The 24746-nt window shown below is 42.6% G+C and overlaps 1 protein-coding gene across 5 annotated transcripts in view; it reads left to right on the forward strand.

The window, feature by feature from the left end:
- Positions 1 to 10145: 10145 nt before the first annotated feature.
- Positions 10146 to 24746, forward strand: part of TBC1D19 (TBC1 domain family member 19) — a 154082-nt gene continuing 139481 nt past the window's right edge. For 3 of the 5 annotated variants that reach the window (XM_056556005.1, XM_056556023.1, XM_056556032.1), the window contains exon 1: positions 10146 to 10335. In XM_056556005.1, the coding sequence (XP_056411980.1) occupies positions 10237 to 10335 (99 nt within the window). In that variant the 5' untranslated portion in view covers positions 10146 to 10236. Of the gene's footprint in view, positions 10336 to 10446; positions 10529 to 24746 lie in introns of those variants that run through there. The other 2 variants (XM_056556038.1, XM_056556014.1) reach the window with 2 other exon arrangements.

Consider the following 24746-nt stretch of genomic DNA (forward strand, 5'->3'; position numbering starts at 1 on the left):
TAAATAGGTAAGTAACTGGCTCAGTGATAGGAAACAGAGGGTGGTTATTAATGGTACTTATTCTGATTCGGTGACTGTTACTAGTGGGGTACCATAGGTGTCAGTCTTGGGTCCTGTTCTATTTAATATATTTATTAATGACCTTGTAGAGGGGTTAAAGAGTAAAGTAACAATCTTTGCAGATGTTACTAACCTCTGTAAAGCGGTAAACACCTGCTTTAGATCTGGATAGGTTGGAGGATTGGGCTGGGAAGTGGCAGATGAGGTTCAACACTGATAAATGTAAGGTTATGCACATGGGGATGAAAAATCGTGGCTGGGATTATGTATTATATGGGAGCACACTTGGGACGACTGACGTGGAAAAGGACTTGGGAGTCTTAGTTAACAGTAAATTTAGCTGTAGTGACCAGTGTCGGGCAGCTGCTGCCAAGGCAAATCAAATCATTGGGTGCATCAATAGGGGCATAGATGCCCACGACAAGGAAATAATTCTACCGCTGTACAAATCACTAGTCAGACCACACATAGAATACTGTGTACACTACTGGGCACCAGTGTGTAAGAAAGATATAGTGGACCTGGAGAGGGTTCAAAGGTGGGCAACCAGAGTAATACGGGGAATAGGAGGACTACAGTACCCAGAAAGTTTATAAAAATTAGGGTTATTTAGTTTAGAAATGACTCACGGAGCACTTTATATCCACATATGAGGTATTTCCTTACTCGTGAGAAATTGGGTTACAAATTTTAGGGGACACTTTTTCCTATTAGACCTTGTGAAAATGAAAAATTTGCGGTAACTCCAGCATTTTAGTGAAAAAAATTAGATTTTTTATTTTTATGTTCCACTTTAATGAAAGTTCATAAAACACCTGTATGGTGTTAAGGCTTACGCTACCCCTTGTTACATTCCTTTAGGGGTGTAGTTTCCCAAACAGTGTGCCATATGTTTTTTTTTTTGCTGTTCTGGCACCATGGGGACTTCCTAAATGCGACATGCCCCCCAAAACCATTTCAGTAAAATTCTCTCTCCAAAATCCCAGTGTCGCTCCTTCCCTTCTGAGCCCTGTAGTGCGCTTGCAGAGCACTTTACATGTACATATGAGATATTTCCTTACTCAAGAGACATTAGGTTACAAATGTTTCTCCTTTTACCCCTTGTAAAAAATGGAAAAAAAATGGCTCTACACGAACATGCGAGTATAAAAAAATTAAGATTTTTGAATTTTCTCCTCCACTTTGCTGCTATTCCTGTGAAACACCTAAAGGGTTAACAAACTTTCTGAATGTCATTTTGAATACTTTGAGGGGTGAAGTTTTCATAATGGAGTGATTTATGGGGGATTTCTAACATAAATACCCTCAAATTCATTTCCAAACTTAACTGGTCCCTGAAAAATTTAGATTTTAAAATTTATGTGAAAAATTGGAAAATTGCTGCTAAATTGAAGCCCTCTGTTGTCTTCAAAAAGTAAAAACATGTCAACTTTATGATGCAAACATAAAGAAGACATATTGTATATGTGAATCAACATATAGCTTTTTTGGCATGTCTATTTTCTTTACAAGCAGAGAGCTTCAAAGTTAGAAAAATGCAAAATTGTCAAATTTGTCATGAAATTTTAGCATTTTTCACCAAGAAATTATGCAAGTATTGACAAAAATTTTACCACTAACATAAAGTAGAATATGTCACGAAAAAACAATCTCGAAATCAAATTCATAAGTAAAAGCATCCTAGAGTTATTAATGCTTAAAGTGATAGTGGTCAGATTTGCAAAAAATGCTCTGCTTCTAAAGGTCATAATGGGTTTGGTCCTTAAGGGGTTAAAATATGTTAATGTAGTAAACATTAAAAAAAGTAACAACTGCCAGAACTGTGGAGTTTTATTTTTTGGTTATATAACATCCCACAAAAAATGGAACAAAAAGAGATGAAAAAAATACAAATCATGCCAAAACTGTACTGGTTAAAACTAGATCGCATGGTGCAAAAATAAATTTTTGTAGACAGAAAAGTTAAAACGTTATAGGCTGCATTCACACTGCGGTTGGAGCGTATGGTTGCCGGATCCAGCTGGGGCAGGGGAAAACTGTGCGCTCCCGTACCCCAGCCAGACTGGCGCCGAACTCCATTGACTTTAATGAGCTGACCGAAGTCAAACAGTGACTCCGGTCGGCTAATTTTTGCCCCGTATCCGATTTTGTGACCGGACCTAAAACCGTAGTTTACTGCGGTTTTAGGTCCGGTCACAAAACCCGATACGGGCCAGAAATGAGCCGACCAGAGTCACTGTTTTACTCCGGTTGGCTTATTAAAGTCAATGGAGTGTGGCGCCGGTCCGGCTGAGGTATGGGAGCGCATGGTTTTCCCTTCCCCCAGCCAGAATCGGCAGCCGTATGCTCCAACCATAGTGTGAATGCAGCCATAGGGGTTCAAAATGGCAATAAAATCTATATATATAAAACTCAACGTGTGTGTGTATGTATGTATGTGTGTATGTTCCAACATCACGTCCAAACGGCTAAAGATATTAACATGAAACTTGGCACACATGTTACTTATATGTCAACAACAAACATAGGATAGGTGATTTAACCCTTACTCCCCCCCATTTGCCAGGGGCGGGGTTTATGTTTAAAGTCCCATACAAGTCAATGGGAAATATATATTAGTGGATAACTTTCAAAAGGATGGAGATATTTCGATAATACTTGGTCACATGTTACTTATATGTCCACTTAAATATAGGATAGTTAATTTAACCCTTAACTACCCCCATTTGTAAGGTTCGGGGTTTTTGTTTAAAGTCCCATGCAAATCAATGGGAAATGTATGTTCCCACATAACTTCCATACGGCTGGAGATATTTCAATAACTGGTACACATATTACAGGTCGGGATAGGAGGTTGGGATAAGAGGATGGGATAGGAGGATGGGATAGGAGGACAGGATATGAGGTCGGGATAGGAGGACGGGATAGGAGGACGCGATAGGAGGGCACGATAGGAGGAAGGGATAGGAGGTCAGGATAGATGGACTGGATAGGAGGACGGGATAGGAGGTCGGGATAGGAGGTCGGGATAGGAGGTCGAGATAGGCGGTCGGAATAGGAGGTTGAGATAGGAGGACAGGATATGAGGATGTGATAGGAGGTCGTGATAGGAGGTCGTGATAGGAGGACGGGATAGGAGGTTGGGTTAGATGGACTGGATAGGAGGACGGGATAGGAGGACGGGATAGGAGGACAGGATAGGAGGACAGGATAGGAGGACGGGATAGGAGAACCGGGATAGGAGGTCGGGATAGGAGGTCGAGATAGGAGGACGGGATATGAGGACGTGATAGGAGGGCGCGATAGGAGGACGGGATAGGAGGACGGGATAGGAGGTCGGGATAGATGGACTGGATAGGAGGACGGGATAGGAGGTCGGGATAGGAGGTCGAGATAGGAGGTCGAGATAGGAGGTCGGAATAGGAGGTCGAGATAGGAGGACAGGATATGAGGACGGGATAGGAGGATGGGATAGGAGGACGGGATAGGAGGTCGGGATAGGAGGACGGGATAGGAGGTCGAGATAGGAGGACGGGATAGAAGGTCGAGATAGGAGGACGGGTATAAGGACGAGATGTGAGGACCGGATATGAGGAAGAGATATGATGATAGGCTAGGAGGTCGGGATATGGGGTTGGGATATGACAACAATATATGAGGACAGGATATGAAGTCAAAAGCTTCCTCCTTTTATTTATCTTCCTCCCAAACAAGGATTAGGAAGGAAAAACCGGGCAACGCCGGGTATTCAGCTAGTAAATAAAAAAATCAAAGGTGAATGTTAGGATTCGGCAGGCTGGATGTGGATCCTCTGTGTCAGCAAGGGATTGGCGTGGACCGTACCGGTGGACCGGATCTAGCTTGCTACTGGTATTCACTGCGGCGGCGGTAGCAACCAGGTCTTATCCACTGGCAACGGCTCAACCTCACTGACTGCTGAGAAGGCGTGGGACAGAAGGACTAGACAGAGGCAAGGTCAGACTTAGCAGAAGGTCAGGGCAGGCGGCAAGGTTCGTAGTCAATGGTGATAGCAGAAGGTCGGGAACACTGGTATGGCAAACACAGGAAACGCTTTCTTTAGGCACAAGGGCAACAAGATCCGGCAATGCTGGGAAGGGGAAGTGAGGTTATATGAGCAGGGAGCAGGTGGAAGCTAATTACAGTGATTGGGCCAGGCACCAATCAGTGGTGCACTGGCCCTTTAAATCTTAGAGAGCTGGCGCGCGCGCGCCCTAGAGAGCGGAGCCGCGCACGCCAGGAAGTGACAGCCGGGGACCGGGACAGGTGAGTAGCTTGGGATGCGATTCGCGAGCGGGCGCGTCCCGCTATGCGAATCGTATCCCCGCCGGCAGTGTCAGTGCAGCGCTCCCGGTCAGCGGGTCTGACCGGGGTGCTGCAGAGAGGAACACACGCAAGCGCTCTGGGGAGGAGCAGGGACCCGGAGCTCTTGGCGTAACAGTGAAGTGCAATGAAAAGTAACATATTCGGTATCCAAAGGATAGGGGATAAGTTATAGATCGCGGGGGGTCCAACTTATACCCCTCGCAATCTTCTGAATGGGGCCCCGTCAGTCTGCCAGAAACGGCCGTTCAAACCCCCGAGTTAGCCGTGCCGACACGTCCCCTCCATGTATCTCTATGGGACACTTGGAGGAGGCATGTCAGTAGCTGCTCTGTGCTGGGGTCGGCACGCCCCTTTCCAGCAGACTGCCGGGGCCCTGTTAAGGAGATTGCAGTCTGACCCCCGCGATCTACAACTTATCCTTTGGATAGGAGATAAGTTATCTTTCACTACACTACTCCTTTAATTAATTCATTTAAAAAAAATTATATATATATATATATATATATATATATATATATATGGATAGTAAGACCACACCGGGAATCTACCTCTGTGCCTGTGGTTGCCCAGGCTGCCAGCCCAGGGTAAATAAACAGCAAATCCAGAAAATCACCGCACAAGCATATATATATATATATATATATATACCGTATTTATCGGCGTATAACACGCACTTTTTAGGCTAAAATTTTTAGCCTAAAGTCTGTGTGCGTGTTATACGCCGATACACCCCCAGGAAAGGCAGGGGGAGAGAGGCCGTCGCTGCCCGCTTCTCTCCCCCTGCCTTTCCTGGGGTCTAGAGCGCTGCTGTCGGCCCTTCTCACCCCCTGGCTATCGGTGCCGCTGCCCATTCTGTCCCCCTGACTATCGGTGCCGATAGCCAGGGGGAGAGAAGCGGCGCCGACAGCCAGGGGGAGAGAAGGGGCAGCGGCACCCATTGCCGGCGCCGCTGCCCCGTTGCCTCCCCCCATCCCCGGTGGCATAATTACCTGAGTCGGGTCTGCGCTGCTGCAGGCCTCCGGCGTGCGTCCCTGGCGTCGTTGCTATGCGCTGAACGGCGCGGCGCATGACGTCAGTGCGCCGCGCCGTGCATAGCAACGATGCCGGGGACGCACGCCGGAGGCCTGCAGTAGCGCGGACCCGACTCAGGTTATTATGCCACCGGGGATGGGGGGAGGCAACGGGGCAGCGGCGCCGGCAATGGGCTGCCGATAGCCAGGGGGTGAGAAGGGCCGGCAGCAGGGCTCTAGACCCCAGGAAAGGCAGGGGGAGAGAAGCGGGCAGCGACGGCCTCTCTCCCCCTGCCTTTCCTGGGGCTGTATCGGGGTATACACGCGCACACACGCACCCTCATTTTACCATGGATATTAGGGTAAAAAACTTTTTTTACCCAAATATCCTTGGTAAAATGAGGGTGCGTGTTATAGGCCGGTGTGTGGTATACCCCGATAAATACGGTATATATATATATATATATATATATATATTTTTTTTTTTTTCAACTTAGAAAACTATACAATTGGGTATCATCGGAATCGTACCAATCTGCGGTGTACAGATATATCAATGTTATAGCACAGTTAGAAGTATAAATATAAAATGCCCTAAATTAGAAAAATTTCATTATTTTTTTTTCAATTTCCCCTCACGAATATGTGTCCTTGTGGTGTGGATGTGGTGCAAGGCAGATGGAATTACCCTGGAGCAGATGGCATTAACCCCTTGTGTTCGTGACACCAGGGCTTGGTTTAACCGCTTCACCACCCAAAGGTAGGCCGCTGGATCCTGGGCTAGGCACAGGGGAAAATAATGACTTTGACGGCAGCTTTACTGAGTCAGACAGGTGTAACAGTCTATACAGCTTGGCTAGACCCAAAGAGGTGACCAGTGACTTCAGAGACCACAGGGCTTGTTGGGACTTATAGTGGACTTGGACAATTTCATGCACGGTCACGCTGACTTGAGACAGATTGACTTGGACTGACTTGACTGAGACTGACTATACCCCGTTTGTAGCTTACCAGGTTTTGACTTGGACCTGGGGGGGTAGTGAACTTGTGGATCCGTGGCTGCGTCGTAGACTTTAGGCCTTCTCTGGACTCCATACACACTCTTACAGGACTTGACCTTACTGCAACTCAGCAAAGCAGGAAAAGAGCCAGCAGAGACTCCACCCAGTGCTTATATGGGGGAGACTGTGGAGGAGTTACCTTCCCTGGTAACAATCACATGACAACATGTACAATACATTATATAACATAGGCATAGGTGAGGGAGGGCCCAGACATAGGTGAGGGAGGGCCCATGGGACACAGGATGGAGTCTACCAGACAGGGCAGCTAGGGTACAGGGGTGCAACTCCTGTACTGGGCCACCACAAACTCCCCCTCTTAACAACAGCCATTCTTGTTGCCCAGTCCTGTAGGACGGACAACAGAAAGTGGCCACAGGGGCCTGGAGAAAACATAAGCAGTTCCTGGGGCATTTGTGAATGTCCTTCTTATGGCTGATACAGAAATCACTGGGGAAGAGTCCATGTGGCATTGATGGTAATGTCCTTACATGCTCCATTTTTGACAAGGGTATTTGAAAACTGGGATCGTGACACGTGTGGAATTTTTAACTCTTGGAACTGCATACTTGAACACATATTTAATTTGCATCGGGCTGCCAGAGGCTTTCTATCCGAAAGCCTTAGCTGCTGGGGCCCTTCGGCAATAGCTAATTCTCCCCAGAACATTATATAAACTGATATACATTTTTTTCAATGGCAATAGAACAATTTTACCTACATACATGGTAGCTCTGTCACTGTACATGTTTATCTAGGCTTCCAGGAGAACTCTCGAGCACCCTGTACACGATGGACAGGAAAATGGTTAGAAATAAGACATTACTGACTATTATGGACTTTGTAATATACATAGGTTAGCTACAGTCCTGACTAGACATGACATTTGACTAGTTAAGATACACACAATGCTATGTACAACACTGACTTAGCTATACATGAACTGACATTAGCATTATTTATGCCATAATGACTATAATACAAAGGTACTATCACTCTCTGTACCTGGCTGGTAACTGTCATGGCAATGAGGTAGTAAATACGCTTCTCCCGACCTAATCAGGATACCTTCCATATAAATTGCTGAAAGGATCTGCTACTCCAAACTATATGTCCCTGGAATAATTGCCCTGGTTCCCCCTTAGTTTGTGTGACCTTCCCTGGCACCAGGAGAGTTTCTCCCTCATAGGAAAAGATGACAGACAAGTAGTTATGAAGAAAACACACTGACTTTATTATTATCAAGTATCAGTATATAAAAGCGAAGGGCGTATCTACCAATTTTGGGGAGCTGACGCAAGCAAATAGTTGTAGTTTTAGCCAATCACAGAAAGTTTCAATTCTTCGGTAAAGCGACGTCAGCTACGGGAAACAAAACTTATTAAGAACAAGACCTTGAAAGAAACTGGGAATTTAGAGGAAGAGATAAAAAATAAAAATAAAATACTAATGAAGGAGAACTCTCCTGCAACCTTTCAATTGCCATGGCCAAAAAAACATGCAATATTCCAGACATTTCTGTCTAAACACGTTATATACATTTTATTACACTGGGCCTTAAACAGTACAACAATGACAATATTTGCATTCAATATTGTGCAAAAAGTAATAAACAAAATATAGAGTACAGCTCCACAGTCCTGGTACATTTAGAGTTCTCAGTTAAGGATCACGGCTATAAGCTAGGCACGTACACTTATGCAAATAGTTACAGGAGTTCTTGGTGAGTCCACCAGGCGTTTTTCTTGAACGTTGCAGGAACCTGAAAACAACAATAATGCTTCTCAAAGCAAAGTTAGTCTCATGACTTATTAGCAAAGTTATCACACACACCCTTCAACCTGTGAATTTTCCATTACGTGGAACCATGGCTGCATGGTAGACTCCAGACACACTCTTACAGGTCTTAACCTTACTGCAACTCAGCTAAGCAGGAAGAGAGCCAGCAGAGACTCCACCCAGGACTTATATGGGGGAGACTCTGGAGGGGTCCCATAGGTCACCCTGTAGGTCGCATGGTCACTGGTACCTTCCCTGGTTACAATCACATGACAACATCTCTTGAAGGAAAACTGTCACGTTTTCTCCTGCACTATCCATATGGTACTGATGGATAATGCGGGAGAAGCTGATTCTAATGAGCCCTACCTTGCCCGGATCCGCCCGGCCGTACGCCCACAATGGTAGTTTTATGACATGTGGAAATCTTGCTGTAACTGGCATGGGTGGGGCTTCTGCAGCTTAACTGGCGCTGACGTCAGAGCCGCTTATGAATATTCATCCCCCCTCCCTCCAGATCTCCCTCTTCGCCGCTCCTAACTGAAGGGAGGGGGGATGAATATTCATAAGCGGCGCTGACATCAGTGCCAGTTAAGCTGAAGAAGCCCTGTCCGTGCCAGTTACAGCCAGATATACACATAGAATAAAACTATGATTGCCAGCGAACGGCCGGGCGGATCAGGGCACAGAAGGCTCATTGGAATCAGCGTCTCCCGCACTATCCATCAGTACCTGTGGATAGTGCGGGAGAAAACATCTGACAGTTTTCCTTTAAAGGGTACCTCTCATCAAATAAACTTTTGATATATTTTAGATTAATGAATGTTGAATAACTTTCCAATAGCATGTTAATAAAAAATATGCTTCTTTCTATTGTATTTTTCCCGATCAGTCCTGTCAGCAAGCATTTCTGACTCATGCTGGAGTCCTAAACATTCAGAGCTGCCAGCCTGCTTTGTTCACAGCCAAACAGGCTGTGAACAAAGCAGGCTGGCAGCTCTGAGTGTTCTCCTTTGTGAACAAAGCAGACTGGCAGCTCGTAGTGTTTAGGACTCCAACATGAGTCTGAAATGCTTGCTGCCAGGACTGGTAGGGAGACCCCTAGTGGTCATTTCTTCAAAGTGGAAAATTAAATAGAAAGAAGCATATTTTTTTTAATAACATGCAATTGTAAAGTTATTCTGCATACATTAATCTATAATATATCAAAAGTTTTTTTGATGAGAGGTACCCTTTAAAGGTATTACACATTATATGTACAATACATTATATAACAAAGGCACTGTTGGTGATTTATACAAGACATAGGTGAAGGAGGGCCCAGGGGTCACAGGATGGAGTCTTCCGGACAGGGCAGCTAGGATAAAGGGGTGCAACTCCTGTACTGGGCCACCATATTGTTTTGCAGTACATTTAATGGTAAAATGAGCGGTGTCATTACAAAGTACAATAGGTCCCGCAAAAGTCAAGGAGGAAAAAAAACTAAACAAAACGTAAGGATGAAAATTCAAGGAGATAAATACAAAATTATAGAACATATATGTTAAATAGAAAGGCAGTGTAAAACCAAGCCTTACCAGACTATTTTATTAATATTTGCAAAAAACTAGCAGCAAACATATTTTTTTTCCCTCTTTACATTTTACAATACTGGAGCACTAGTCTAAGGAAGACCCCACAGAAGTGTTTCCCAACCAGGGTGCCTCCAGCTGTTGCAAAACTACAACTCCCAGCATGCCCGGACAGCCAAAGGCTGTCCGGGCATGCTGGGAGTTGTAGCTTTGCAACAGCTGGAGGCACCCTGGTTGGGAAACACTGCCTTAGAGTGATGTACAGAGCACAGAGGAAGAACCCGGAACTAAATGCATGCATCCAGTGTACTGAGGGGGACTGGTATGTGAAGCGCACGCCTGCAGTTGCTAGGAAACCATTGATCGTCCTTTTGTGGCCTGTGCTGTTTTTTTCGAGAGGCTGCGGGTACAATGCAGGGAGAAGAGGAGGATTTGTCAGTGAGCATTGCCCATATAGTGCAGAAACTGAAGGGCACCACGCTGCACTGCCAGCTGGAGAAGGAAGCTCGGGTGAGTCCTGGTGCAGACAAAGCTGGCATCGCCCGGCTCAGCTGTCACGTGTCATGTCACGCAGTGGCCACTAGAGGCGCAGTGAACACAATACATAAGAACAGCGAGCTGACTTGTCACAGTCTCCTATCTTTTCTATATGCACCATGGCATATTTTACATTGGCATCTTATGTGGCATGCCCAGTGCAGAGGTATTTTATCCTAGAAGCAACATATGGCTCTGTGTGCATGAGACTTTTTATTGAGTGAGGGAAGAGTGACTATTGGGTACTATACTGCAAAATATCTGCACAATAGGAGAGAATGGGAGTGTTGAATGGCATTCTGGAATTTGTTGTTCCACAAGCATGCAGCTTGCAGCATGCAGCTTGATCGGCACCATGGAGGTGCTAGCACTATGTAACCAGATGACTGTGGACCACATGGTCTTCATGTCATGTATTCTAGTACTGCATCAGGGTGCAATGTTATACACCACTCTGATCCTATGATTTAGACCAGTGGTCTTCAAACTGTGGCCCTCCAGATGTTCCAAAACTACATCTCTCAGCATGTTTTGCAATATGCAGAGGTTCACAGTTTGGAGACCACTGATTTAGGTTATCCGGGACAGAATGGCGCCTGTCAGGGGTGGGATATATTTGCTCTCAAGTGAACCATCTACATTTGATGCTGATTTGTTGGAACCAGAAAAAGTGGGTTAGTGTAAGGCTAGGTTCAGACTATGGAATCTCCAGGCAGAAATTTTCCGCCCAGAGATTCCGAGTGCGGCCAGCGCTGACTGAATCAGTCGGCGCTAGGACCGTGCGGACACTGCAGTCTCCAATAGACTGCAATGTGTTCCGCACGGATTTCCGCCTGAAGAAAGAGCAAACCCTTTCTTCAGGCGGAAATTTCCGTTCTCAGATTCCGCTTCACAAATTCCGAAGTGTGAATTTGTGAACGGAAACCCATTCACTACACTATGCATTTTAGCAAGGGGAATCTCCGCCTGCAATTTCAAAGAGGAATTGCAGGTGGAAATTCCGTAGTCTGAACCTAGCCTAAGGGCTAGTTCACGCTATAGAAATTCAGACCGGAATTTCTGCAAGAATTGCGCTTGCAGCAGCCTCTCATTAAAGGGGTACTCCGATGCTTAAACATCTTATCCCCTATCCAAAGGATAGGGGATAAGATGCCTGATCGCGGGAGTCCCGCCGCTGGGGACCCCCGGGATCATCCACGCAGCACCCCGTTTGTAATCAGTGCCCGGAGTGTGTTCGCTCCGGCTCTGATTATGGTCGACCGCAGGGTCGGCGGCGTGTGATGTCACACTTCCGTCCCCCGTGTGATGTCACGCTCCGCCCCTAAATGCAAGCCTACGGGATAGATAAAAAAAAAAAAGTCCAAAAGAAAAAACAGCTGAAAATTCATCTGTTATTTCATTTAGTGGTCTCCAAACAGTGGCTCTCCAGCCAATAGCTGTCCTGGCATGCTGGATTTTGTAGTTTTTCAACATCTGGAGAGCCACAGTTTGAAGACCACTGATTTAGGTTATTGGGGCACAATAGCACCTATCATAAATGGTTCGCTAAAGAAAAATAAAAACCAGCTGAAAATACAGCTTAAAAGCTATCCATTTTTTATTTTAAAAAAAGTCCCTTTTTTGTATTTTGTAAAATTACAGCTCAAAAATGATGTGTGAACTTAGACGTATCTCCTATCCACAGGATAAAGGACAAGTGCGTCATTGCGAAAGGTTCTCGGCTATCTTCACCAGCTCCCATAAACAACAGTGAATATTCCCCAAGGCAACCAACCATTTTCCAAATGTAAATGGTTGTTTTGAGCAATCCCTTCATTTCTCAATTTTGGTAGTTTTCATAAATTGGCTTACCTCTGCTTCCCTGGTGTCTGTGGCTCTCTCATTGATAGAGCCTGGCTGGACTATGCTCTATCAATGGAGTGCAGAGCACACAGATAAATGGAGTTCAATAGAACTCTGTTGATCTGTATGAGGAATCTAATGATTCCTCCTAAAAGTCCAATAAAGTGTAAAAAAAAATAAAAAAGTTTTAATAAATGTTCAGTCACCCCCTTTTCCTATATAAAAACATGTAAATATAATAACTATATTTAGTATCGCTGCGTGCATAATTGTACGAACTATTAAGATATAACATTATGTATCCCGTACGGTAAATTATGTAAATGTAAAAAAATAAATACCGAACCACAGAATTGCAATTTTTATAATATCCCAGAAATTTTTTATTTTTTTTTAAAAGCGATTAAAAAGTCACATCAATACCAAAATGGTACCGATACAAAAAACGATTATGGTGCCCAAAAATGAGCACTCATACAGCCTGGTATACGAAAAAAAATAAAAAATGAAAGCTACAGGGGTCAAAAAATGGCAATTCAATTTTTTTTTTAAAAGTTCAGAATTTTTTTTTTTAATTTGTAAAACATGACGGAAACTATACAAATCTGGCATTGTTGTAATGAGGCTGGCCTAAAGTATCAAAACAACATGTTATCTCAACCACAAGGTAAATGACGTAGAAAAGAAAACCACCAAATTTGCTGAATGGGGAATGCAGGCGGAGGTAAGTAAAACTTTTTTCCTTAAAACAATTAAACATTTGCGACTTTGACAAATGGGGGGGAGATGAGGGTGCATTAATGACTGTGGCACAGAAGGAGAAGTAAGGGGACAGTAATGACTGTGACACACGGAGGTGAGGTGACAGTAACGACTGTGATAGACAGGAGGGGGATGAGGGGACAGTAATGACTGTGACACACGGAGGTGAGGTGACAGTAACGACTATGATAGACAGGAGGGGGATGAGGGGACAGTAATGACTGTGACACACTAGGGAGGTGAGGGACATGAATTATTTTGACATATGGGGGAGATAAAGGGACAGTAATGACTGACACGGGGAGAGATGAGGGGACGTGAATGACTGTGACTAGGGGAGATTAATTACTGTGACACAGGGTGAGAGGAGTGGACACTAATGACTGTAACACATTAAGAGACGATGTCCTGTTGCATGACATCACATTATATGTGGCATCCTGGCTCATAACTTTTTGTACTTTATATATTGGAGTAAGTACAATGCTTCATTGGATGATGTATGCTGTGTGTCAGCACTATAGAAGATTTCTTCGTGATTGTTGAAGTATCGGTGATCTGCGGTGAATTATCATTGCTTTTTGTAACAATTTTGAGTCCCCTTGACATTACCTTGAAGGAACCTCATTACTTACCTTCATGGCTGGGATCATGAAGTGTGAATCCTATAATTAATGCAATATGTGTCATTTCACCTTGTTCTAATTACATAGAATGACACCTAAATGACTCATATATCTGATTTCATTTTCTTTCAGTACTGGTTTTACTTTTTCTAATTGTTATCTAAGGGTGGAAAAAGTTCAACCTATAGACCTACTGTGTTGATACAGAGAAAGGCAAAAAAAAACTTGTGAGGCTGATGCCAGTTGCCCCATGAGAGGAACTTAGCTTGTCCAATTGTATCTTATAGAAAAAAAAAATCACTTTTTTGTTTTCATGTTACATCATTGCTGTTTTTAAGAACCATTTGCAGTATTTAAAAACAATGGAGACATCGATCAGTCATAAAAGTAAAGCCACCTGCCTTGAATCCTTTGGCATCTGGCACCAAGACTTTAGCAGCGGACTCTTTAATTCATTCATTTAAGTAGTGAGGTACAGCCTCCATATGTCAGATTTGTTTTTTTCAGCACATCCAAAACATAATCAATTGGCATGAGATCTGGAAAGTCAACAGATGGGGAATTTATGAACATGGTGTGCCAGTTTTCTGGCAGGAAAAAGTCACACATTTTTGTGCAAGTACCGTTTTTTGCTAGTTTTTACCATTTTACGCCACACTCACTGGGACTTAACATGGATGGTGCGTGGCCTTCCACAGCGTGGCCAGTTTACTATAATTCACACCGGATCTACTTATATTTCATTCTTTGGTGCACGGTCAGCCACAAATGCAACAAATGTAATACACATGCTCTTTTTAATAAATATGTAGCAACTTATTCCAGCATAGATTAGCTAAAGACTGGCCATTCTTTAGTAAATCTGGTCCTTTGTATTGTTTCTCAACACATCCCTGAACAATTTTTGTATTGTGTATGGAACATTATTCTGACAAATGAGGGCACTGCTAAGACCCAAGGTGTTCCAGCAGAACGTTGCTTAGAACATCACACTGCCTCCTTTGGCTTGTCTTCTTCCCTTAGTGCCATCTCTTCCTCTTGTAAGTGATGCACATAGACCCAGCTGTCCATGTGGTATAAAAGACAACATAATTCATCAGATCAGGCCATCTTTAGTCATTGCTTCTTGTTCTAGTGCTAATGCTCATTTGCCCATTGTAGACACATAGGCTTGGACAAGGGTCAGCTTTGGCTCTCTGCCTCAACCTGTGTAGCCCCATGTGCTCAACATGTAGCCCCATGTGCAGCAAACTGTAAAGCATTGTATTTTCTCTCTCCTTTCTATCATAGCCACCATTAACCTTTTCAGCAATTTGTTCTACCGTAGCTTTTTTGTGATATGAGACTGGACAGGCTAGCCTAGACTCCCAAGTGCATCAATGAGCCTTAGGCGTCTATGACCCAGTTTTCATTTAACCAGTTGTCCTTTCTATGACCACTTTTGGTAGGTACAAACTACCACTATAACACTCCACAAAACCTGCTGTTTTTTCAGATGCTCTAATTCAATCATTTAGACATCGCCATTTGGCCCTTTTCAAAGTCGCTCAGAAGCTTACACTTGCCCATTTGTTTTTTTTGTTTTCAATACATAAATTTCAAGGACTGACCGTTCACATCCTGCCTAATATAACCCACTCCTTCAATAAATATAAAATAAAAATTAAATATGTAAAGTTAACATTTTAAACCATTTGAAAGTTTTAGTTTTCTGGTCCTGTCGTAACACACACTTTTGGCATCACTATGATCATGAGAATTACAAGATTTGTTTTGGGAGTAAACTTTATCTTAGGTCAGAATGTTCAAAAATAAAGGCGAAAATAATTTTCTGATCTCAATAAAAATGTACTGTCTTTCAATTAGAATCATAAGAAAGACAATAAAAATGCTTTATTATAAAAATTCATAATTATAATGATAAAAATAAAGTTTTAAACTAAAATATATTTGTAAATAGTAATAAAAAAAATAAAATAATAACCTTTTTAGTATTCTGAGTTTCAAATGGTTGGCACTTTTGGCATCAAGACCAACAAAAACATGGTAATGGAAAGGATATAGGGGGAGATTTATCCAAACCCATCCAGAGGAAAAGTTGCTGAGTTGCCCATATTGCTTCTTTCACTTTTGAAGAGGCCTCTGAAAAATTAAAGAAACGGTCTGCTTAGTGGCTATGGGCAACTCAGCAACTATTCCTCTGGACAGGTTTTGATAAATCTCCTCCATATATTTTTTTTCTATTTATCATAACCTTGCGGTGTAATCTTTGTACACGTAGTGTTAGTGTTTTTGTAAATGGTACAAGTTAGTTTCCCTGATTTCTTGGCCTCATTTCTATAAATAAAGCGTTATCATTTCTTGTGTTTGAAATTTCTTATTTCTACCTCCTAGAAACAAGATTGTAATAATGGAGACAATACTAACAAATGCTGTTCTCTTTGGTGGTCTCAATCCAGACAGCGATTGTTATTTTTCGTTGTAAATAGATTATCTGCAAATCCAAACATGTCTAAGGGCTCATACACAATGCAGAGCAATCCTCCTATAGGAGTTTACCACTAGAGATGAGCGAACTTACAGTAAATTCGATTCGTCATGAACTTCTCGGCTCGGCAGTTTATTACTTATCTTGCATAAATGAGTTCAGCTTTCAGGTGCTCCGGTGGGCTGGAAAAGGTGGATACAGTCTTAGGAAAGAGTCTCCTAGGACTGTATTTTCCAGCCCACCGGAGCACCTGAAAGCTGAACTCATTTATGCAGGATAAGTCATCAACTGCCGAGCCGAGAAGTTCGTGACAAATCGAATTTACTGTAAGTTCGCTCATCTCTATTTACCACCATACACATGGCAAAAAATCTGTTTCCCACTGTATAAAATCAATGGTATTCAGAGATGTAGAGAGCCCCATGTAGCCCTACTATGGCTTTATATGAAATGGAGCAGTATAACAGCCAGGGCACTGCTAGCTGGGAAACCTGATATCATTATAGTCCTCCCTCTACCTAAAGTTTGACACCATAAAGCAATTATGCCTTCTGGATCCTCTGATTCCTCCACCAATCAGCTGTTTAAAGGGGTCCCAGTATTCATCTGCTGCCTCTTCAATGTGCTTGCCCGTTCATTGTGGTACTTTTAGTAGCAGAGGTGCAAGATACTCTAGCCTTGCATTGTCCACTTGAATGGGACAATACTGCAGTTCCTTACACCGCCGCCACTGAAAGGATAAATGTTGGTAAAGAAAACAAAACAATGTACATTATAAAAATATCATCCACACCTGCTGACTATTCCCATGTGGTCCTATGAGCCTGCAGGTTTGTGCTGGATTTCACCACTGACAGTGCCGCATCCATGGTGAATTCACAGTAAATTCCATGTCTAATATATGTTGCTTTTGCGGCTAATACCCTATGTGTAATAATTGTATTTTAAGGTCAGGTTTTCACTACGCAATGTGCATCTGGATACATTCGGGGCAGACATTCCGTGCACAGCAGTGCCTAGTTAGTGCTAGAACGGCTCAGATATGCACCATTACTATTACATTGACGGCAATACATTTCTGAACAGATACCCCAAAAGCATGAATATTTTTATTCTTTCAGCGGAGTCTGGAATTTGAATTCAAGTGTGTACAGTCTAGCAGAATCCCATTAAAAAGAATGCAAGACTGCTGTAACAGAATTTCCAAGCAAAGTTTTCACGTTGGATTGTGCCTGGACATTCTGTCATGTGAATGGGCCCTAAGGCCATGTTCACATGGCAGAAATTTAGCAGAATGTCCGCCTGGAAAACACAGGTGGATATTCTGCAAATAGCAGGTGCTGGAAGAAAATGCTGGTTCTAGGTCTGCTTAGAAATGCACCGTCTTCATAGATGTGAACATAGGCTCATACTGCTGTTCCAGAGATTAGATCCCCATTAGTGACCAGTCACTGTGTGTACAATTCTGGTTTGTTATCTGTCTATTCTGTAGCATTTAAGTCTATGACAAATCGTCTGGGTGACTCATGGAAATTGATGGCTGTCTGGGTGTCCTCAGTGTTTGCTGAGATTTTTTTTTAACCAAAGGAAATTCAATTTATGAAATAGTTACCATATCTTTACTCAGGAAATGACAAATTCCACTCCGCTACCTCTGTATATGTAGATATTAAAATATTTATGCCTCCCAACAAAACATTTAGATTAACGTTTCTTTGTGTACTCAGTTCTTATCTAATATTAATGACAATAAATATTATGAATTGAATATGTATTGAGGTATGGCAGATAAAGAATTATTTTGTGTGGCTGATAATGATTTTGTATACTGTAGTTTTATGGTCTTTACTTTGTGTATAACTTAAACTTGGAACATTTGATTGTTAATGAATTTGACACGTTTTAATGTGTATTCCTTCTGCGGACTCCACATGGAAATGCATTGCCGTCTATGAGATGGCTCACTTCTGATCGATCCTAGCACCAGCATGTACTGTCGACACTCCACTGTCAGGGGAATGTCCACATAGAAACATTTTCTGTGCAGACATTGCTTCATGTGAATATAGCCTAAGGATACATTCACATGGACGGATCTTCAAGTTTTCTTCTGTGTTTTCTATCAGTGATTAAACATTGTTGGCCTCTTCTGACAATGTAAAATTCCTTGAAAACCCCTTTAAAGGGGTACTCCAGCCCTAAACATCTTATCCCCTATCAAAAGGATAGGGGATAAGATGTTAGATCGCAGGGATCCCGCTGCTGGGGACCCCCTGCGATCTCTCTTGCAGCACCCCTGTTATTCATCTGCACAGAGCGAGGATCACTTTGTGGCTGATGACAGGCGATGCAGGGGAAGGAGTATCGTGATGTCACAGCGCCGCCCCCTTGTGATATCAAGCCCTGCCCCCTCAATGCAAGTCTATTGAAGGGGGTGTGGTGGCCCCTGCACCGCCCGTCATCAGCCACAGAGTGATCCTCGCTCTGTGCTGATGAATAACAGGGGTGCTGCAAGAGAGATCGCAGGGGGTCACCAGCGGCGGAATCCCTGCGATCTAACATCTTATCCCCTATCCTTTTGGAAAGGGGATTAGATGTTTAGCGCCGGAGTAAACCTTTAATGCTATTTACATTACCTGTGTACCATATGGACCAAATTTGTAAAATTTCATCCATATAAATGATACTATATTTCGTCTTGAATTTTGTCTGCCAAACCTACAGATAACCTCCGCAGTGAATTGACCCAGTCACACGGGCAGATCTTCTGCAAGTTTTCCACTGTGGAAATCCGCAGTCGATTTTGGTCACTTCATTGGGGGGGTCTGCTATGGATTTTCGGCTACAGTTTAGCCGCAGCGGATCTTCCACAGCAACCCATAAACCCACAGCTAAAATGGGTGATCTGTCCCCTTTGGATAATAACATCATATTAGTAAGTTGCTTTATTATACATTTTGACACCATACAAAGGTTGGTTCTTTCGCTAGATAATCCCTTTAAAGTGTATGACTATATGCTTGTGAATTGATATGCTCCAATACACATTAGTTGGTTGGCTGGTCCTGTTACCCCACAAGTAGCCATTCGAGACATGTTTTATAGTTCTATGCAGCACCTAATAGAGCAGAGGAGAACAGTGTCAGAAAGCTCCTTACCTGCCAGGTCCTGGGGCCCATCTATGAGGCACATGGGACCTGACAAGTTCTCTATAAATAGAAACTGTGGGCCAAGAATTTAAAAGCTTTGTGAGCAATGGCTTTTGATACTTTTCACCTTTTCTTCATCCCCCCTTTATTTCTAGACGTACATTTTCTTGTTATTAAATTTGTAAGGTCTATAAAAGGTTTACAGCAAGAAGAGCAGGCGCTTGGTGTAAAGAGGTTTTAGACACGTTTTTTTTAGTCTCCTTAGAGAGCTATTTGCTGCAGAGTAAGTGCAGTATTTTGTACACTTCAGTGATACTCTAGGTCTGGCTTTTGTTCTTCATTACATTTGCCAAGAGAACAAAGGACTTTGGTAAGTATTAAGACTGTAAAGGGCTGTATTTGTGCGAGGGGCATGAGTATCCATCACCCCCTCCACCTCTAGGCAGGGTTATAGGAGTTAGGGTGGGGAAGGATGTGTATATATAACGCCCCCCGTGTTCCTTAGGGCAGAGCGTACATGACGTCTTTGTAGAAGCAGGAAGTTGTTCTGTGGTGGACATTTGAAGAAGCAGGAAATAGTGCTGCTCCACGTGGGGATGGGGTCATCCAGGGGGTAAGAGCCGGTCTCCGGCATTCAGGTATGCAACCGGGTGCCACAGCATTATGGGCCAGGGACACGTCTGCCTGCAGTGCACTCTGATTTTCTTTTGGTGCCTGTGTTCTGCAGCAGGCATTTGAATTTCCCGCCAATTTTTGCCACTTCGGCACCCAGCTGTTGCTGTGCCTACTCCTGGCTTCCGTTGCAGCCCATCTGCTGCTTCAGTGCTGGATGCTGGGCTGTGCATTGCCCGTGATAGCACTGGGTGAGTGACGGTTTGCTGTGTCCAGGGGGGAGCGGAGGAGCTTGGGGGCTGTGGCGGTGAGTCTGGTGGTACACAAGGACATAACCACTATGGAGATCCCTCACATGGTCCCCTCGTTTCTAGCTATGCATTATTATGTTCACAGTGTATTATGTTATTTTCTTCAGACATCTAAAACAAAAGCAGTCCATCTGGCAGTGAACAAAAGAATATGTGGATAATATGCAATATGCAGGCCTTAGATTATAATTTTATAGAACTACTAGCCCTCATTCAGAAATATTCTCTGGAAAATGTATTTCACGCTAGATACAGTGGCTATTGGTCTTCTTATTAGTTAAATTTTGTATATTACTACATGGTGCATGCCTTCATAGCAGGTATTCCGCACATACTTGCATGACATTATTGCCGCATATATATTCATAGCATTATTTCTGCACATGCCGTCATAGCACTCATTCCGCACATACCTTTATAACATTTATACCTTTTTATAATATTTTTCTGTGTGCATTGTACCGTATGTACGCTCATTGCATTATATGCTCATTGCATTTATACATTACGTACGGTCATAGCATTACACGGTATGTACGCTCATGGCATTATGCGGTATGTACGCCCATAGCATCACACGGTATGTACGCTCATAGCATCGCACAGTAGGTACACTCATAGTATAATGTGGTATGTAAGCTAATAGCGGTTATTCAGTACAGATGCTCTTTGAATTTATACAATACATACGCTCATAGCATTACACCGTGTGTATGCTCATAGCATCACACAGTATGGACGCTAATAGCGGTTATTCAGTACGGATGCTCATTGCATTTTATAATACGTACGCCCATAGCATTACATGGTATGTACACTCATAGCAGTACACTGTATGTATGCTCATAGTATTACATGGTACTTACGCTAATAGTATTACACGGTACTTACGCTAATAGTATTACACGGTACGTACGCTCATAGCAGTACACGGTATGTACGCTCATAGCATTACACAGTAGGTACGCTCATTACAGTACACCGTATGTACACTCATAACTTTATACGGTATGTACGCTCATAACCGTTATACAGAACAGATGCACATAGTGTTTATACATTACATACGTTCTAGCATTCATCCAGTATATGTGATCATGGCATTGGGCAGTACATGCGCATATGGCACGCTGTACACATGCTCATGGCATTTGTGCTGGGTGTATGCTCATAGCGTTCATACAGTATTTACGCTCATTGCTTTTACACAGTGTGCACGTCGATACAATAAATACGCTAATAGCGCTCTTACAGAACGTACTCTGCTAATATTCATATGCTTATAGGGTTTATACAGTATGTACGCTCGCAGCAGTCATATATTGCGGAAGCATTTATCTAGCATTTGTTGCTCATAGCATTTACAATTTTCTGTGTTGGCACCCCTGAAATTTTTCGAGAAAATGAAGTGTTTCTCACAGAATAGGATTGCAGTAACACATGTTATGCTATACACATGTTTATTCCCTTTGTGTGTATTGGAACTAAACCAAAAAAGGGAGGATAAAAAGCAAATTGGACATAATGTCACACCAAACTCCAAAAATGGGCTGGACAAAATTATTGGCACCCTTTCAAAATTATGGAAAAATAAGATTGTTTCAAGCATGTGATGCTCCTTTAAACTCACCTGGGGCAGGTTACAGGTGAGGGCAATATAAAAATCATACCTGAAAACAGATAAAAAGGAGAGAAGTTCACTTAGTCTTTGCATGGTGTGTCTGTGTGTGCGACACTAAGCATGGACAGCAGAAAGAGGAGAAGAGAACTGTCTGAGGACTTGAGAACCAAAATTATGGAAAAATATCAACAATCTCAAGGTTACAAGTCCATCTCCAGATATTTACCTTTGCCTTTGTCCACAGTGCGCAATATTATCAAGAAGTTTTCAACCCATGGCGCTGTAGCTAATCTCCCTGGGCATGGACGGAAGACAAAAATTTATGAAAGGTGTCAATGCAGGATAGTCTGGATAAGCAGCCCCAAACAAGTTCCAAAGATATTCAAGCAGGCTCAGGGAGCATCAGTGTCAGTGCAAACTAGCCATCAACATTTAAATGAAATGAAACTCTATGGCAGGAGACCCAGGAGGACCCCACTGCTGACACAGAGACATAAAAAAGCAAGACTACATTTTGCCAAAATGAACTACATTTTGCCAAAATCCTTCTGGGAAATGTCTTGTGGACACACGAGACCAAGATAGAGCTTTTTGTTAAGGCACATCATTCTACTGTTTACCAAAAACGGAATGGGCCTACAAAGAAAAGAACACAGTACCTACAGTGAAATATGGTGGAAGTTCAATGATGTTTTAAGGTTGTTTTCCTGCCTCTGGCACTGGGTGCCTTGAATGTGTGCAAGGCATCATAAAATCTGAGGATTACCAACGGATTTTGGGTTGCACTGCACAGCCCAGTGTCAGGAAGCTGGGTTTGCGTCTGAGATTTTGGGTCTTCCAGCAGGACAATGACACCAAACATACGTCAGAAAGCACCCTGAAATGGATGGCAAAAAAGCGCTGGAGAGTTCTGAAGTGGCCAACAATGAGTCAAGATCTAAATCCCATTGAAAACCTGTGGAGAGATCTTAAAATTGCTGTTGGGAAAAGGCGCCCTTCCAATAAGAGAGACCTGGAGCAGTTTGTAAAGGAAGAGTGGGACAACATTCCGGCTGAGAGGTGTAAGAAGCTTATTGATGGTTATAGGAAGCCACTAATTTCTGTAATTTTTTCCTATGGGTGTGCAAGTAAATATATTAAGTTATTTGCTTTTTTCCCTCCCTTTTGTGATTTAGTTCCAATACACACAAAGGGAATAAACATGTGTATAGCAAAACATGTGTTACTGCAATCTTTTTCGAGAAATACTTAATTTTCTTGAAAAATGTCAGGGGTGCCAACATTTACGGCCATGACTGTATATATAATATATTACGCATGCTCATGGCATTATATAGTAGGTACGCTCATAGCATTATAGATCACAGATGCTCATAGCTTTATTTCATTTTATACGCTCTCGTAGTAGTCACGTCAAGAGCACTTTCTCATAACAATAATTTCATGTATAGGCTCATAGTAACATAGTTCATAACATAGTTCATAAGGTTGAAAAAAGACCAGAGTCCATCAAGTTCAACCTATAACCCTAATAAGTCCCTATTGAGTTGAGTTGATCCAGAGGAAGGCAAAAAACCCTCATACTAGAGGTAAAAATTCCTTCCCGACTCCAATATGGCAGTCAGAATAAATCCCTGGATCAACCTTCTGTCCCTATAAATCTAGTATACATAAACAGCAATGTTCTGTCCCTATAAATCTAGTATACATAACCAGCAGTAGTCATTTTTACGCCCTCAGAATAGTCATGTCATGTATATGCTTTCATAGTAGTCACTTCAGGTATTTTCTCTTATGGCAGTCATTGCAGGTATACGCATAGTAGCAATTCTTACACTCTCGTAGTGGTCACTTCATGTATTCACTCTTATAATAAGTCATTTTTATGCTCTCACAGTTGTCACTTCGCGGATACGCTATCATAGTAGTCGTCTCATGCATACGCTTCCATAATAGTCATTCTTACGCTCTCATAATCATTTCAGGTATACACTCTCATAGTAGTCATTCTTACGCTCCCATTAGTGGTCACTTCATGTTACTTTCTCATAGTAGTCTAGCTTACGCTCTCTTAGTTGTCACTTCATGTATATGCTCTCATTGTAGTCATATTTTACACTCTCATAATAGTCATTGCATGTACACACACATAGTAGTTCATGTATATGCTCTCATAGCAGTCAGTTCATGTAGACGCTCTCAGAGTAGTCACTGTATTTATACAATCTCATAGTAGGCATTTCATACGCTCTCATAGTAGTCACTTTATGTATACGCCCTCATTGTAGCTATTTCAGATATACCCTCTCATAGCAGTAATATCATGTATATGCGCCCATAGTAGTCATTCTCACGGTCTCATATGTGTCACTTCTTATACACACTCTCATAATAGTCACTTCATGTATACACCCTCATAATAATCACTTTATGTACACGCTCTCATGCATAGTGTTTACGCTCTCATAGTATTCACTTCATGTTACGCCCTCATAGTAGTCGCTTCATGCATACACTCTCCTCGTAGTAATTTCATGTATACGCTGTCATTCTTACGCTCTCATAGTTGTCACTTCATATATACGCTCTCATAAGTCAGTTCATGTATACGCTCTCATAATAGTCACTTTATGTTTACGCTTTCATAGTATTCAATTTATGTTTACGCTCTCATAGTTGTCACTGCGGGCATACACTCTCTTAGTAGTCATTTCATGTATACGATCTGTTAGTAGTCAATTCATGTATAGGCTCTCATAGTAGTCAACTAAGGTATTTACGCTCATGGTAGTCTTTCACACACGCTCATAATAGTCATGCACATGCTCTCATAGTGGTCTTTTTAGTAATTCAACACAAGTGGCATTCCTCACAGTACCTGACACGTTGTCAGGTGAGAAGCGATTTTCATAATTATAGTTACTGACACGTTTTCAGAGCAGTAATACCTCAACATATGGGTGGTTTATCCCC

The sequence above is a fragment of the Hyla sarda genome, chromosome 1, assembly GCF_029499605.1.
Source record: "Hyla sarda isolate aHylSar1 chromosome 1, aHylSar1.hap1, whole genome shotgun sequence".
NCBI classification, from domain to species: domain Eukaryota; kingdom Metazoa; phylum Chordata; class Amphibia; order Anura; family Hylidae; genus Hyla; species Hyla sarda.